Here is a 14,966-nt window from a genome sequence, read left to right as displayed (position 1 = left end):
ATGGTAAATGGAATTAAGATGTTTTAAGATTATTACACTGTGAAATATGAAGTGGTATTTGTTCTTAGTAGACTATGGCAGGTTTAGGATGCATATTGTAAACCTTAGAGCAATCGCCAGAAAGTAATACAAAAAGGCACAGCTGAAAAGCCAATAGAGAAAATAAAATGAAACACTAAACAACTCAACACGAAAGAAGGCAGAATATGAACAGAGAAAGAAAAGCAAATGAAAGATAGGAAACAAAGAGCAATATGATAAAGACTACTTTCAAATAAAAGGCAGTTTCTCAAGTGAGGTGGGGTAAAAGCAAGACCTAACTATATGCTGCTTATAAGCAACAGAGTTTAAATAAATGTAAAGTCATAGAAAGTTTGAAAATAAAAGACCAGAAAAATACACCATGCAAATAGCAAGCATTAAAAGAAAGCTGCAGAGCTGTAGTATTATCAGAACTAAGCAGGTTTTAAGACAAGGAGTATGTCCAAAGATAAATCGGGATATTTCATAATGATAAAGGGTCAATTTGAGAGGTGATATAAAATCACAAACGTGTACCTATCTACGTATCTATTAATAGCATTTCAGGATACATGAATCAAAAACTGGCAGGGCTAAAGAGAGAAATAGAAAAATATACAGTGATAGCTGGAGATTTTAACACTCTTCTGTTGAACGATGTAGATCTGTTAACCAGCTTGAGCTAATTAACATTTATAGAGCACTACACCTAAGAACAGCAATATGTTAAAAAAAATACATTAGTAGTTCCCGTCGTGGTGCAGTGGAAACGAATCCAACTAGAATCCATGAGGATGCAGGTTTGATCCCTGGCCTCGATCATCGGTCACAGATGCAGCTTAGATCCTGCCATTGCTGTGGCTGTGGTGTAGGCTGGCAGCTGCAGGTCCAATTCAACCCCTAGCCTGGGAACTTCCATATGCCTCAGGTGCGGCCCTAAAAAAAAAGGAAGATCATACACTGGGACCACAATGAATCTCAGTACATTTAAAGAGATTAATAATTAAATCACGGATTTTAATTCAATTTGATTTCAACATCCATCCATGATAGAAAGCGTCTCAGCATACTACAGATAATTCAGCCAAAATGAAATTAAATTAAAAATAAATAGCAGTATCCTTAAAATCCCCAAATATTTAGAAATTAAAGATACACTTCTAAATGAAAAAAAAAAGTGTAAGGGAAATTAGAAAACATTTTTAATTGGATGGTAATGAAAATATAACATCACAAATTGTGGGCTCATGCTAAAGGTGTGCTTAATGAAAAGGTATAGCTTTAAATGCCTATTTTAGAAAAGAAAGATTTAAAATCAATGTTCTAAGTTTCTACCTTAAGAAAATAGAAAAAGCTGAGCAAATTAAATCCAGAATAATAGAAGCAAAATTTATCTAATAAATTCCATTTGCTCTATTAATTTGTTTATCTTATTGTTTTATAGAAACAATGAGAAAAACAATAGAGCAATAGAGAAAATTAACAATCATAAGTTGGTTCTTTGAAAAGATTGATGAAATTGATAAAACTGCAAGGCTCATCAAGATAAAAGAAAACACAACAGCCAATATCAGGAATGAAAAATGAGCTATCACTACAGATTGTACAGATGCTAAAAAGGATAATAAAGGAATATTAACACCTTCATAGCAATAAATTTAACAGCTTAAATGGAATAGACAAATTTCTTGAAAAACACAGTGTACCTTGACACAAAAAGAAAGGGAAAATATGAAGACTCCATACCTATATAAAGAAATGGAATTCATAATTTAAAACTTTTCCACAAAAAAACTCCAAGCCAAATGATTTCACTGATGAATTCTACCAGATATGTAATGAATAAATAAGACCAATCTTAACACAAAGTCTTACAGAAAATAGAGACAGGAACAAGTCCGAACTTATTTGATGATGTCAGCATAACTCTGATTTCAAAATCAAAGCTATTACAAGAGAAGGACAGACCAATATCCATTGTGAACATAAATGCATAAAATCTGACAAAATATTAGCAAACCTGTCCCCAGCAATATATAAAAGGAATAATATGTCAGACCAACTGGGGTTTATCCCAATAAGACAAAGTTAGCTCAGCATTAAAAACTCAATGTATTTCTTCACATTAACAGAAAAGAGGAGAAAAATCATATGTCATCATGATAGATTCAGAAAAAAAAAGTTGACAAAACTCAACAGCCACCCACAAAAAATTAGAATAAGGGTCAAAAGGAATGATGTATGCCAAAGAGTTTGGTAAACTACAAGATGCTTTATAAGTGGAAGGTATTTTTATTTTCAACCCTCTCTGTGACACCTGAGATTTATACCTTCCTTTCTGATAAAGGACTTAATGGGACCTGGACAATACACTTTTCAACTATTTAATAAATACCCTCAGAATGGGACTCAATTGCCATGCACAGCAGATCATGATAGAATAATAGTAACACCGCCACTGCTACTTGAGGGCTTACTGAGTGCTGGGCTCTGAGTAAGGGTTCTCTTCATGCACTGTTTTATTTTATCCTCACAGCAAATCTGAGGAGGGCACTAATAGTTTCCTCTACCTTGTAAATGAGAGAGGCTAAATACTAAATACTTTGCACATATAGTTCATGGTAGAGTTAGGAATCCAGCCAAAGCTTACTCTAGAGCTTCAGGTCTTTCTACCCCCTCACCCAGCACACCCTTGGCATGTGGAAATTCCCATTTACCAAGCTAGGAATCGAACCAGAGGCACAGCAATGACAATGCTGGATTCTTAACCACCAAGCCACCAGGAAACTCCTCTAGAGCTTCAGACTTTAAACTCCACCCTGCCTTGCCTTCAGTAGCCTTATCTGGGAAGGGTCCCATAGAGTTAGCTGGCCTTTTCCCTCTGGGCTTCCAGGGAGGCATGGACTTGGGTTCATGTTCCTTTTTTGCATTCTGAGCTCTGTGCTAACACTGCATTAATAGGAGGAAAAAAAAAACAAAAACAAACCTTCTTTAACTGTATTTTCTTGATTTTTAATGCTTTTTTTTTTTTTTTTTGGCCACACCCACAGCATGTAGAGTTTCCCTGGCCAGGGATACAACCCACACCACAGTTGCAACCTGGGCCACAGCTGTGGCAACATGGGATCCTTAACCCACCCTGCCACAGGGAACTTCCTTTTTTTTTTGGTCTTTTTCAGGGCCGCACCAGCGGCATATGGAGGTCCCCAGGCTAGGGGTCAAATCCGAGCAGTAGCTATTGGCCTACACCACAGCCACATGAGGAGATTGGAGCTGAGCCTTGGACCTACACCACAGCTCACAGGAATGCAGGATCCTTATCCCACTGAGCAAGGCAAGGGATCAAACCCACGTCCTCATGGATACTAGTCGGGTTCGTTAACCACTGAGCCATGACAGGAACTCCTGATTTTTAAAATTCTTTTTTCATTCTTTTTTTTTTTTTTTTGGCTTTTTAGGGTGGCACTTGCAACATGTGGAAGTTCCCAGGCCAAGGGTAGAATTGGAGCTGAGCTACCAGCCTACACCACAGCCACAGCAACGCACCAGATCTGAGCCGCATTGCAACCTACACCAAAGCTCACAGCAGTGCAGGATCCTTAACCCACTGAGCAAGGCCAGGGACAGAACCCACATCCTCATGTACAGTAGTTGGGTTCATTACCACTGAGCCGCAATGGGAACTCCCCTCACACACTCTTAAGTTTAAGTAGATGGGTCATCAATTTATGTAACTTGCTTTTTTTTTTTTTTTCCCCACTGTACAGCAAGGGGGTCAGGTTGTCCTTACATGTATACATTACAATTACATTTTTTCCCCCACCCTTTCTTCTGTTGCAACATGAGTATCTAGACAAAGTTCTCAATGCTATCGAACTTGCTTTTTTTTTTTTTTTAACAGTAAAAAAGCTTGGAGAGCTCTCCATAACAATACATAAAAGTTTACCTCAATCTTTAAAAAGATATGCATAACATCCCATTGAATGGCCATACCATAATTTTAGGCCCCTATCAATGAATAGATTTTTCTTCCCATTTAAAAATATTATTTAAAAAAATGCTGCAGTAAGCAATTTTGTATATACATCTTTGCACGTATTTCTATAGGAAGAATTCAAGAAAGCAGAGTTTCTGAGTTGAGGGGTATCTGCATTTACAATTTTGGCAGCTATTGCCAAATAACCCTAAAAAAGTTTGCATCAGTTGGCATTCGCACAGGAGTGTGTGTTAGTGCCTGTTACCTTTCATCTAGTGTTTCAAAATGTTGAGGTCTCTTTCAGCTGTGCTTACTGGACACTTTCTGTAAGCTTTAGAGCTACACTAGGCTCAGGGGTTTGAAATATAGTCAGTGTAGATGGAGGAAGATTTGTCGGTGAATTACTATTCCTTTGAGACTAAGAGCTTTTACCCTTTTAGAAACGGAAACTGCAAGCTGGTGAGGTATTTAGTTTCAATTTAGCTTAATGGAAACCTGTTAGTGAGTTTTAAAATAAAGACCAAGACAACTGAAATGTAAACGAAGTCTCCTGGGCCCCAGGGAGGAGGATGCGGCATCTGTGGGTCTGCTTCCAAGAGCTGCTCCTTCCAGGAACAGATGTGTTTCAGCATTGAACTCTGGCGTGGACCTGCAAGCTGCCGAAGCCTGGTCATCCCTAGGGCAGGTGCTTCCTAGGAAGCAGTGGGCCACACGGATCCTGTGTGGCTTAGGGCAGAGCGGGGTCTGGATGTGGGAATGAAAATGCTACCAACTATCATTTATTGAGCACAAACTCTGACCAGGCACAACACTGTGTACTTTACATGAACTGACTCATTCAACCATCATGACAAGGCTATGACTGTCTGGAGAGGGTATTTTAAGGGGCCCATGTAAAAGATAAGGACACTCAAGTTCAGTGAAGACAAGTAACTTGCCTAGAGCCATAGACCCAGCAGATGGCAGTGAAGGGACTTAAACCCAGGTATGGTTGACTTCAAAGCCCATATTTGGGGCCCCTGGCTACATCTAATCACACATACCTGTTTTTGTTTTGTTTTGTCTTTTGCTTTTTAGGGTTGTACCTGCAGCATATGGAAGTGCCAAGGATCAGGGCTGCAGCTGCCAGCCTAGGCCACAACCACAGCCGTGCAGGATCTGAGCCATCTACGACCTACACCACAGCTCATGACAATGCCAGATCCTTAACCCACTGAGCAGGACCAGGGATGGAACCTGCATCCTCATGGATACTAATCGGGTTTGTTACTGCTGAGCCATGACAGGAATTCCACATACTTATTCTTTCTTTCTTTTTTTTTTGTCTTTCTGCCTTTTCGAGGGCCACACCCACGGCACATAGAGATTCTCAGGCTAGGGGTCTATTTGGAGCTGTAGCTGCCAGCCTACACCAGAGCCACAGCAATGCGAGATCCGAGCCACGTCTGCGACCTACACCACGGCTCACGGCAATGCCGGATCCTTAACCCACTGAGCAGGGCCAGGGATCGAACCTGCAACCTCATGGTTCCTAGTCGGATTCGTTAACCACTGAGCTATTACGGGAACTCCCCACATACATATTCTTTAAATATTAGAGCTTCATGATAGGGAGCAGCTCAAGAATTTTCAGTCTCCTTACTTACCCCTAAAATATGCTCAGGGACAAATGGGTTGCTTACACTGTTCAGTAGGGCAAATACCCAAACAAGTCTAAGTGCAGGTAAATGCCCAGTAGGTGGCAATAATCATCATCTACTACACTGCCCAGAATTTCCTTTTCCTTCCTCCCTCCCTCCCTCTCTTCCATTATAGTTGATTTGCAATGTTGAACTAATTTCTGGTGTACAGCAAAGTGACTCAGTTATACATATATATCCCAGGACACTGGATATAGTTCCCTGTGCTATACAGCAAGATCTCACTGCTTATCCATTCTAAACATAATATTTTGCATCTACTAACCCCAAACTCCCAGTCTATCCCACTCCCTGCCCCCTCCGCCTTGGCACCCACAAGTCTGTTCTCTCTGTCCACGAATCTGTTTCTGTTTTGTAGATAGTTTTATTATTTTAGACAGAGTTCTCATTTTCAAAGCACTCTTCCATGGCTGTGGCAGGAAGACTGTTGGAAATGAGATGGATGCTGTGCTAGAGAGTTTGGATTCATCTCATGGCTGGTGGGTAGGCTTTGGAGGCTTTAAATAAGGAGAGGGGTCAAATTTATATTTTAGGAGGATCACTTTTCGTGATTAAGAGTTTGGGTTCAGGAGTTCCTGCCATAGCTCCACGATAAGGAACCTGACTAGCATCCATGAGGACTCAGGTTCGATTCCTGGCCTTGCTCAGTGCTAAGGATCCGGCATTGCCATGAGTTGTGGTGTAGGTCACAGACACATCTCGGATCTGGCGTGGCTGTGGCTGTGGTGGAGGCTGGCAGCTACAGCTCTGATTTGATCCCTAGCCTGGGAACCTCCACATGCCACAGGTGTGGCCCTAAAAAGACATAAATAAATAAATAAATGAGTTTGGGTTCAAATCCTGGTCACCTTTGGGTCAGTTGTTTGATCAGTGTCCCCATCTGTAAAATAGGAATAATGATTGCTCCTTCCCCATAGGGTGGTTGTGAAGATTAAGTGAGATAATGCACATAATCTGCTTAATAAATAACTGGCCTAGAGAAAGTGCTCGATAGTTGAAAATGATGACAGGGATAATTATCATGGGATTTCCCTTGTGGCTCAGTAGATTAAGGATCTGGTACTGTCGCTGCTGTGGCTGGGGTTGCTGCTATGGCAAGGGTTCAATCCCTGACCCAGGAACTTCCATATGCCACAAGTGCAGCTAAAAACAAAGAAAAATAATTATTAGAGTAGAGAGAAAGTAGAGTTAGGGAAATCAAATGTAGTTCAGCAAGAGACAGTAAGGGCCTGAATTAAAGGGGTATAAACCGAGAGGATAGTTATACAAGATATTAAAGTGGTAGAATTGCTAGACTTTGAAATATGATGCTCGTAAGAGGGTGAGGAAAAGGCAGGTATCTCTTTGATGGCTCCCAGTTTCCAACCTGGGTGCCTGAATGGTGGCACCCTTGAGTGAGATAGGAAATACTGAAGGAGATGGAAGTTTGGGGTAGAAAAAGAATATAATGATTGGGGTGGAAACAGACCATAATGAGATTGGTTTTTAAAAGATACTGAGTTTGAGTACTCTGTCCTCAATCTGAACCTGAGGTTCTAGGAAGTCTAAGGTATAGAAAGAGATTTGAGGGAGTTCCTGTTGTGGCTCAGTGGTTAACGAATCTGACTAGGGACCATGAGGTTGCGGGTTCAATCCCTGGCCTCGCTCAGGAGGTTAATGATCCAGCGTTGCCTTGAGCTGTGGTGTAGGTTGCAACTCGGTTCGGATCCCACATTGCTGTGGCTGTGGCGTAGGCCGGTGGCTACAGCTCCTATTCGACCCCTAGCTTGGGAACCTCCATATGCCGCGGGAGTGGCCCTAGAAAAGGCAAAAAGACAAAAAAAAAAAAAGAAGAAAGCGATTTGAGCTTCATCATAAGGTGGAAGATGAAATCTATGGGCAAGGATAAGAGCACCCAAGGGGAGAGTGGAGAACTAGAAGCCTTAGAGAGGTCAAGCATACATTCTTGGAGGGGATCAAGGATATTGAGAAAGAACTGTTGGAGAGGCTGGTGACATGGAAATGGAGGCAGAGAAGTTTCAAGAAGGAATGCGGGACCCCTCAGCAAAATCAGATCCTGTAAGAGAACCGATAAGTGGCCTCTAGGCAGCTGAGTTGTTATCAGTTCCTGCCATGAGGATGCTCACACCAAACTCTGTGATGATGAGAATAGAAAACAGCTCAAGGATGAAGGAGTTCAGGCTGGGACATCTGTTATCCCAGTGATCACTAGAGTTACTCCCACTACCACGGTGGTTGGGTGGGGGGCGGGGGGTGGTCCTTCTTCCTGCCCCTACTCCTCCATAGGCTCCTCCCTTGACTTCACAGAACGCCTTATTCAAGAGTAAAGGATATTCTTTGGTCAATGAATTAGAACTGTGGACCTTGTGTACAGGTATAATGGAGTCACTTTTCATACAGAGAAATGATCACAACACTGTAATTCAACTAGACTTCAAAAAAAACTTTTTAAAATGAGAAAAAAACAAAAAGAATGGTGGACCTCCTTTGCTGAAATCTCCAAGCTGCCCCTGATGTGCACTGCAGTATTATGTTTCTTTTCATAATACCGCCCCCTTTTGCAGACCAAACCCCAGAGACGACAGTGTGTGTTTGAAGACGCATTTCATCCTTCCTCTCACAGCAGCCCGTGCTTGTGGTGGTGATGGGAAGTGGGCCAGAGCCTTGCTCAGAGTTAAGACAGGAAGAGTAGAGGGAGGTGGGAGAAAGGTCTGGATTAGATAATGGACTGGCAGAGGCTAGCTGGGTAGGGTTTTGTTTGGCAGAAATGGTGTGTGTGTGTGGTGGGGGGAGATGGCAGGAGGAAGGGTGAAAGCCACAGTGCAGAGGTGAGAAAGCCAAGGCCAAGCTCGGCAAATGTGAGTAGCCTTTCTAGGCTCGATTTCAGTGGGGTGGGCAAGCAGGCTGGATCGGAGCTGTGGGGCCAGATGATAGAGTTCTGAGGGCCAGAGGAGGGACGGCAGGCTTTCTTCTTCTGTGGTTTGACAGCTTCTGGGAGGAACCATCAAAAGCTTTTCAGGAATTCAGGCTTGTCTGTCTCAGGCTTCTCCTTCTGGAAGACCAAGGGCCCAAAGTGGCAGTCTGACATTCAATCTCCTTTGCCGTGGTTGGGAAGTCAGGGCTGTAGCTGACTTCATTGGCCTGTTTTGCATTTATTATAGTGTGGCTTTTATAGTGTGTTAATTGAAATATTTCCAACTGCCAAAAACAATTACACTCAAATTGCCTTGTCAGTTCTTTTATTGCCAGATAAATGTTTTACAGACATATTTACGGGGGGCAATGGTAACTGGATCTCGTTTTCTATTTAAGGCTGGCAGTTGGGTTTGGGGTTTGGCCCTCCAGTGTTCTGTCGTGGGCCAGAAAGCTGTTGGATGTTGTGACACTATTATCCTATTACCTTAGGGATCAGAGGCTCTTCAAAGGAAAGCAGCTTTCTGGCTCCTGCAGCTTAGCCTCAGAGAAGGGTTCCCATCCCTGGGAACCCTGGCAACTTGGCAGAAACTGAATCCGGCTGCCGCCCTACCAACAACATTCCCAGCCCTTCTCCCCCTCCAACCCCCCTGGTATCCCTTTCCTCTCCCTACCATCAAAGCCTCTCCCACAGACCCTGCCAGGGAGGCTGTAAGAGCCCTTCCAGTCTGACTCCCTCACTTTGCACTTGAGAAACCAAGGCCCAGAGACTTGCCCAAGATCACACAGGCAGTCAGCGAGCGCTGAGAGCCGAGGTCTCTGCTGGGTGTGCTGAGCTGCCACCAACATGTGCCCTCCAGCCTCTCCACTGCCCTGACCCCTCCTTCAGGGCCCTAGACCTGCTTCTTCCAAGAGCCTCTCCCTCCATCTCTGGCCTCCACTGATCTCCCTCGTGCTCCATCACCTGAAACAACTGCTCAGTGCATATATACTGAAGGGGTTTGGTTGGTTTGTTTGATGGAACATTTTACGGTCTCTGCCATTGCTCTGCTCCTGCCAGTGTACGTGCTGTTTTCTTCTTCTGAAAAAAGCCTCTCTGAAAAGCACTGTCTCCACTTGGACAACCCATACTTATCTCTTGATACTGAGCTATGAAATAGCCACCTCTGGGAGCCTCTCTTGTGCACCTGGGCTGGGTAGGTGCCTCTGCGCCTTCCTATAGCACCCTGGGTGCACATGTCTCTATTGCTGGCACACAACAGACTTTCAAAAGAATATATGCTGATTGGGGTTAGTAGATGAGAACTATTACATTTAGAATGGATAAGCAATGAGGTCCTGCTGTATAGCACAGGGAACCATATCCAAGCACTTTTGATAGAACATGATAGAAGATAACAGGAGAAAAAGTATATATATATACTCCAAGCACTGAACTAACTCCTAAGTTAAAAAAAAAAAAAATACGCTGAGTGAGTGGGTCACTTTGCAGAAATTGACAGAACACTGTAAATCAACTATAATAAAAATTTTTTTGTCTTTTTTGGGCCACACCTGCAGCATATGGAGGTTCCCAGGTTAGGGGTCCAATTGGAGCTGTAGCCACTGGCCTACACCACAGCCACAGAAACACCAGATCCAAGCTGCATCTATGACCTACACCACAGCTCACGGCAATGCCAGATCCTTAACCCACTGAGCTAGGCCAGGGATTGAACCTGCGTCCTCATGGATACTAGTTGGGTTCGTTAACCGCTGAACCAAGATGGGAACACCTAAAAAAAATTTTTTTAAAAGAACATGTGCTGAGTGAGTGGGTAAATGATGAGCAGTGATCATACTCGTCTGTCCTCCGTGGATCCCGAGCACATTGGGGTAGGGACCTCGTCTCTCTCCATCCTTGTCCTACTGTTCAAGTTAGTCCCTGACCCAAAGGTAGATGCTCAACAAATGTTTATCAAGTTGAATCAAGCATGCTGCTCTTAGGAACATAACATTTTGGCATATTAGAACTGGAAAGTCATCATATCCAACCTTAATGCATTTTACTGATGAGGAAGCAAGCCTGGAGAGGAAAAACATTTTTTCCCAGGATCATGATTATTAATGGTTTGGTGGCATTCATTTATGTATTTGATACGTACTTTGAACACCTACTATGTTCAGAGACAGCAGTGTACAAAACAAAGTACCCAAACATTCATCCCAAACAAGTGTTCACGAATATAATCTGCTCTCAAAATCCCCTTAATGCCTAGTACAGAAATGAGCACTTAGTGTATATATATATATATATATTTTTTTTTTTTTTTGGTCTTTTCGTCTTTTCTAGGGCTGCACCACAGCATATGGAGGTTCCCAGGCTAGGGGTCTAATTGGAGCTGTAGCCACCAGCCTACACCACAGCCACAGCAACGTGGGATCCGAGCCATGCTTGCGACCGACACCATAGCTCACGGCAATGCCAGATCCTTAACCCACTGAGCAAGGGCAGGGATAGAACCCACAACCTCATGGTTCCTAGTCAGATTCGTTAACCACTGAGCCATGACAGGAACTCCTATTTTTGCTACCATTATATCTCTAGTGCCTAGAGCATACATTTTTTTCTTTCCTTCCTTCCTTCCTTCTTTCTTTCGTCATTTTGCCTTTTCAAGGGCCACTCCCGAGGCATATGGAGGTTCCCAGGCTAGGGGTCTAATCAGAGCTGTAGTCGCCAGCCTACACCACAGCCACAGCAACGCAGGATCCAAACCACATCTATGACCTACACCACAGCTCATGGCAATGCCGGATCCTTAACCCACTGAGTGAGGAGGGATTTAACTTGAAACCTCATGGTTCCTAGTTGGGTTCGTTAACTACTGTACCATGACGGGAACTCCATATCTTAAAAATCTTTGTTGAGGAGTTCCCGTCGTGGCGCAGTGGTTAACGAATCCGACTAGGAACCATGAGGTTGCGGATTTGGTCCCTGCCCTTGCTCAGTGGGTTAACGATCCGGCGTTGCCGTGAGCTGTGGTGTAGGTTGCAGACGCGGCTCGGATCCCGCGTTGCTGTGGCTCTGGTGTAGGCCGGTGGCTGCAGCTCCAATTCAACCCCTAGCCTGGGAACCTCCATATGCCGCGGGAGCGGCCCAAGAAATAGCAACAACATCAACAACAACAACAACAAAAAAAAAGACAAAAAGACAAAAAAAAAATCTTTGTTGAGGCATTCCCTTTATGGTTCAGCAGTTAATGAACCCAACTAGGATCCATGAGGATGCAGGATTGATCCCTGGCTTGTGAGCTGTCGTTTAGGTCACAGACATGGCTTAGATCCTTTGTTGCTGTGGCTGTGGCGTAGGCCAGCAAATGAAGTTCTAATTTGACCCCTAGCCTGGAAACTTCCATATGCCATGGGTAAGCCCTAAAAAGCAAAAAGCAAAAAACAAACATACAGAAAAAAACTTTGTTGAACTAGTTGCAAATTGGAAATGCCAGGTGCTAAATTCCCTGGTTGCTCTTCATGGATCAGTCCCCTTGATGCTGGAATGGGGCTGCCGCAGATGTAGGGTCCCCTTAGCTGGGCCATGCTGCCAGGGAGGACTCTTCATGAGACTTGGGGAAGCTCAATGTCCCTTGTTTCCGAGGTCCCTTGGCCAAGGCCTCCCTGTAGCAGTGTTTCTGATATCCCCGTAGAGATTCACTTATAACTTACCTTCTGTTTCTATTCTTTCAGAGCATCACCATGGGAAGAGGAGCCAGGAAGAAAGTAAGTGCTGAGGCTGCCACAGTCTCCCAGCAAGAAGCTAATAGCACTCCTTCCATTGAAATATTAGCTCTGTGTGCTTAAAGAAAATCCAAATGAGCAAAAAGAACACTTAAATCACCCTTAAGCTCATCACCCCAGGAAACCTCTTAGTTAACATGTGAGGCTATATCCTCCCAGGTATTTCTATGCATATATGAAAATTACATGTATTTATTTTAAAATGGAATCACACTGTATGTTATTTTATAGTCTGCTTTTTACACAATATATTTAGAATACTTTCCATTGCCAGTAAATATACTTTCATAGCATCATTCAAAATTACTGCATAATATTTTACCATGTGTTCCTTAAGGCTGTTCTACAATTTTGTTCAACCATGCCCCCTTGTTGGACAAATAAATATTTCCTCTTTCTCACTATTATGATCAATCCCCCAACAAATATTCATGCATTTAAATCTTTAGGCGTATCCTTGATTCCTTCCTTCCTTCCATCTGTCGGTCTGTCTGTCTCTCTCTCTCTCTCTTTCTTTCGGTGTTTCTAGGGCCACACCTGCAGCATATGGAAGTTCCCAGGCTAGGGGTCTAACTGAGCTACAGCTGCCATCCTATACCACAGTAACGCCAGATCCTTAACCCACTGAGCGGGGCCAGGGAGTAAACCTGCATCCTCATGGATCATAGTCAGGTTCCTTACCGCTGAGCCACTACAGGAACTCCTCCCTTGTTATTTCTTAATATAAATTCCTATACATAGAAATGTGGGTCAAAGAGCATAAACACTTATTAGGCTTTTTTTTTTGTCTTTTTTGTCTTATCTAGGGCTGCACCTGCAGCATATGGAGGTTCCCAGGCTAGGGGTCTAATTGGAGCTGTAGCTGCCGGCCTACACCAGAGCCACAGCAACGTGTGATCTGAGCTGCATCTGTGAACTACACCACAGCTCATGGCAACGCCAGATCCTTAACCCACTGAGCGAGGCAAGGGGTCAAACCTGCAACCTCATGGTTCCTAGGCGGATTCGTTAATCACTGAGCCATAACTGGAACTCCTAGGCTTTTGATAAATATTTCCAAATTGCTTTTTAGAAACGTCACACTATTTTATGGGTGCCCATTTTCCCACAGCCTTGCCAGGACTAGATACTACCTTTGTTATCTTGGTTTCGTTTTAGTTTTCACTTTTTTTTTTTTTTTGTACCCAAGGTATATTTATTGGGATGCCTTCCCATTCATCTTGATTCAGGGTGCTGTTAGTGCTGCTTCTGTCTGAAGGAACATCCTCTGTAAGGTTTGCTTTGCCTCCTGTGGGCTGGCAGAGGACAGTAGAGCAGCTGACACACAAAACCATTTGTGCATGTTGGCTTAAGACGGCGGTGGTTTTGTAGCATCCTGGGCATTTCACATCCATGAAGTAGGAACTGGGGCTCTGCACCAGGCCCTTCTTGTGTTTCCTCTTCTCTTTTGGAGAGGAATGAAGGAGATCCTTTGCTTGTTCTCATGGAGAGGACGTCACCACCCTTCACCAGTTTGTTTTGTTTTGTTTTGCTTTTTAGGCCCGCCCCCACAGCATATGGAAGTTCCCAGGCTAGGGGTCGAATCAGAGCTACCGATCTACACCACAGCTCACAGCAATGCTGGATCCTTAACCCACTGAGCGAGGCCAGGGATGGAACCCACATCCTCATGGATCCTAGTCAGGTTCGTTAACCACTGAGCCACAAAGGGAACTCCCACCAGTTTTTTTAGCAGAAAAAAATGGCATGGTTTTACTTTGTATATCTTTGATTGCTAGTGAGGGTGAACATTTTTTAGCATGTCACGGACCACTTTGGAAAAGTATTTAATTGTCTATCAGGGAAGGGGAAAGCTTCTAGTCTTGGATTTTTTTTTTCTTTTCTTTTTTTTTTTTTTTGCTCTCAGCCTTCGATGGGGCTATGAGGCTTAAAGTCACCAAGTACTGAGAGTACTGCTGTAGAGTAACTTGAGGGTGGCAAAGTAGAAGGTAAAATGTGATTTAGAGTTGAAGCAGCTTGAAGGACAGCTGGGTGTCCTTCCGAAGCTGGTCCTGGCTATTAGCTTCCAGGCTGTATGGGAAGCAGTAAGGAGGAGCCAGTTCTTCTGGTTCCCCCGCGATGGAAAGGCCCACCACAATGCTGCGGCTAAGGCCGGACCCCCAGGATGGAGGTAGCCGTGATCTTCCAAGCAATGAGAACTCCGGCCTGAGCAGTTTGGACTCATCCATGAGTGGTCTGCTGTACATGCTGTGTTCTCTGTTTTCGGGGCAGAGCTTGGCTTCTGGGAGGATCTGTGAGTGGAAGGGCTTCCTGCAGTGCTGCTTGCCCGTCTCAGCAGATCAGGCACTGTCGATTCTCATGTGAGGTTTTCATCCAGGATGAAGATTCAGGGACCGATGTAGGGGAAGGGACAGATGAATGGGCCCAGTCCAAAGCCACAGTTAGACCCCCTGACCAGCTGGATTTGACTGATGCGGTAAGTAAGCAGCCACCCTACCCTGGCTTCTTCTTTAGAGATGTGTCCTGCACAGGAGCTGGGTGTGAGATGTCTGCTGACAGCCCGGGGGATCCTCCGAGGGGGC

General features: G+C 43.9%; 1 protein-coding gene and 1 pseudogene across 2 annotated transcripts in view; one reads left to right on the top strand and one right to left on the bottom strand.

The window, feature by feature from the left end:
• Positions 1 to 14,966, top strand: part of DNAI1 (dynein axonemal intermediate chain 1) — a 79,687-nt gene that overhangs the window by 21,447 nt on the left and 43,274 nt on the right. For both annotated transcript variants that reach the window (XM_047755143.1, XM_047755142.1), the window contains exons 2-3: positions 12,334 to 12,366; positions 14,762 to 14,860. In XM_047755143.1, coding sequence (XP_047611099.1) covers positions 12,334 to 12,366; positions 14,762 to 14,860 — 132 coding nt within the window. The remainder of the gene's footprint in view (positions 1 to 12,333; positions 12,367 to 14,761; positions 14,861 to 14,966) is intronic.
• Positions 13,621 to 14,009, bottom strand: LOC125112756 (40S ribosomal protein S27-like; annotated as a pseudogene).

Source organism: Phacochoerus africanus, chromosome 12 (genome assembly GCF_016906955.1).
Source record: "Phacochoerus africanus isolate WHEZ1 chromosome 12, ROS_Pafr_v1, whole genome shotgun sequence".
Classification (NCBI taxonomy): Eukaryota; Metazoa; Chordata; class Mammalia; order Artiodactyla; family Suidae; genus Phacochoerus; species Phacochoerus africanus.
The sequence above is the reverse complement of the archived record's forward strand: the minus strand, read 5'-3'. Positions and strand labels throughout refer to the sequence as shown.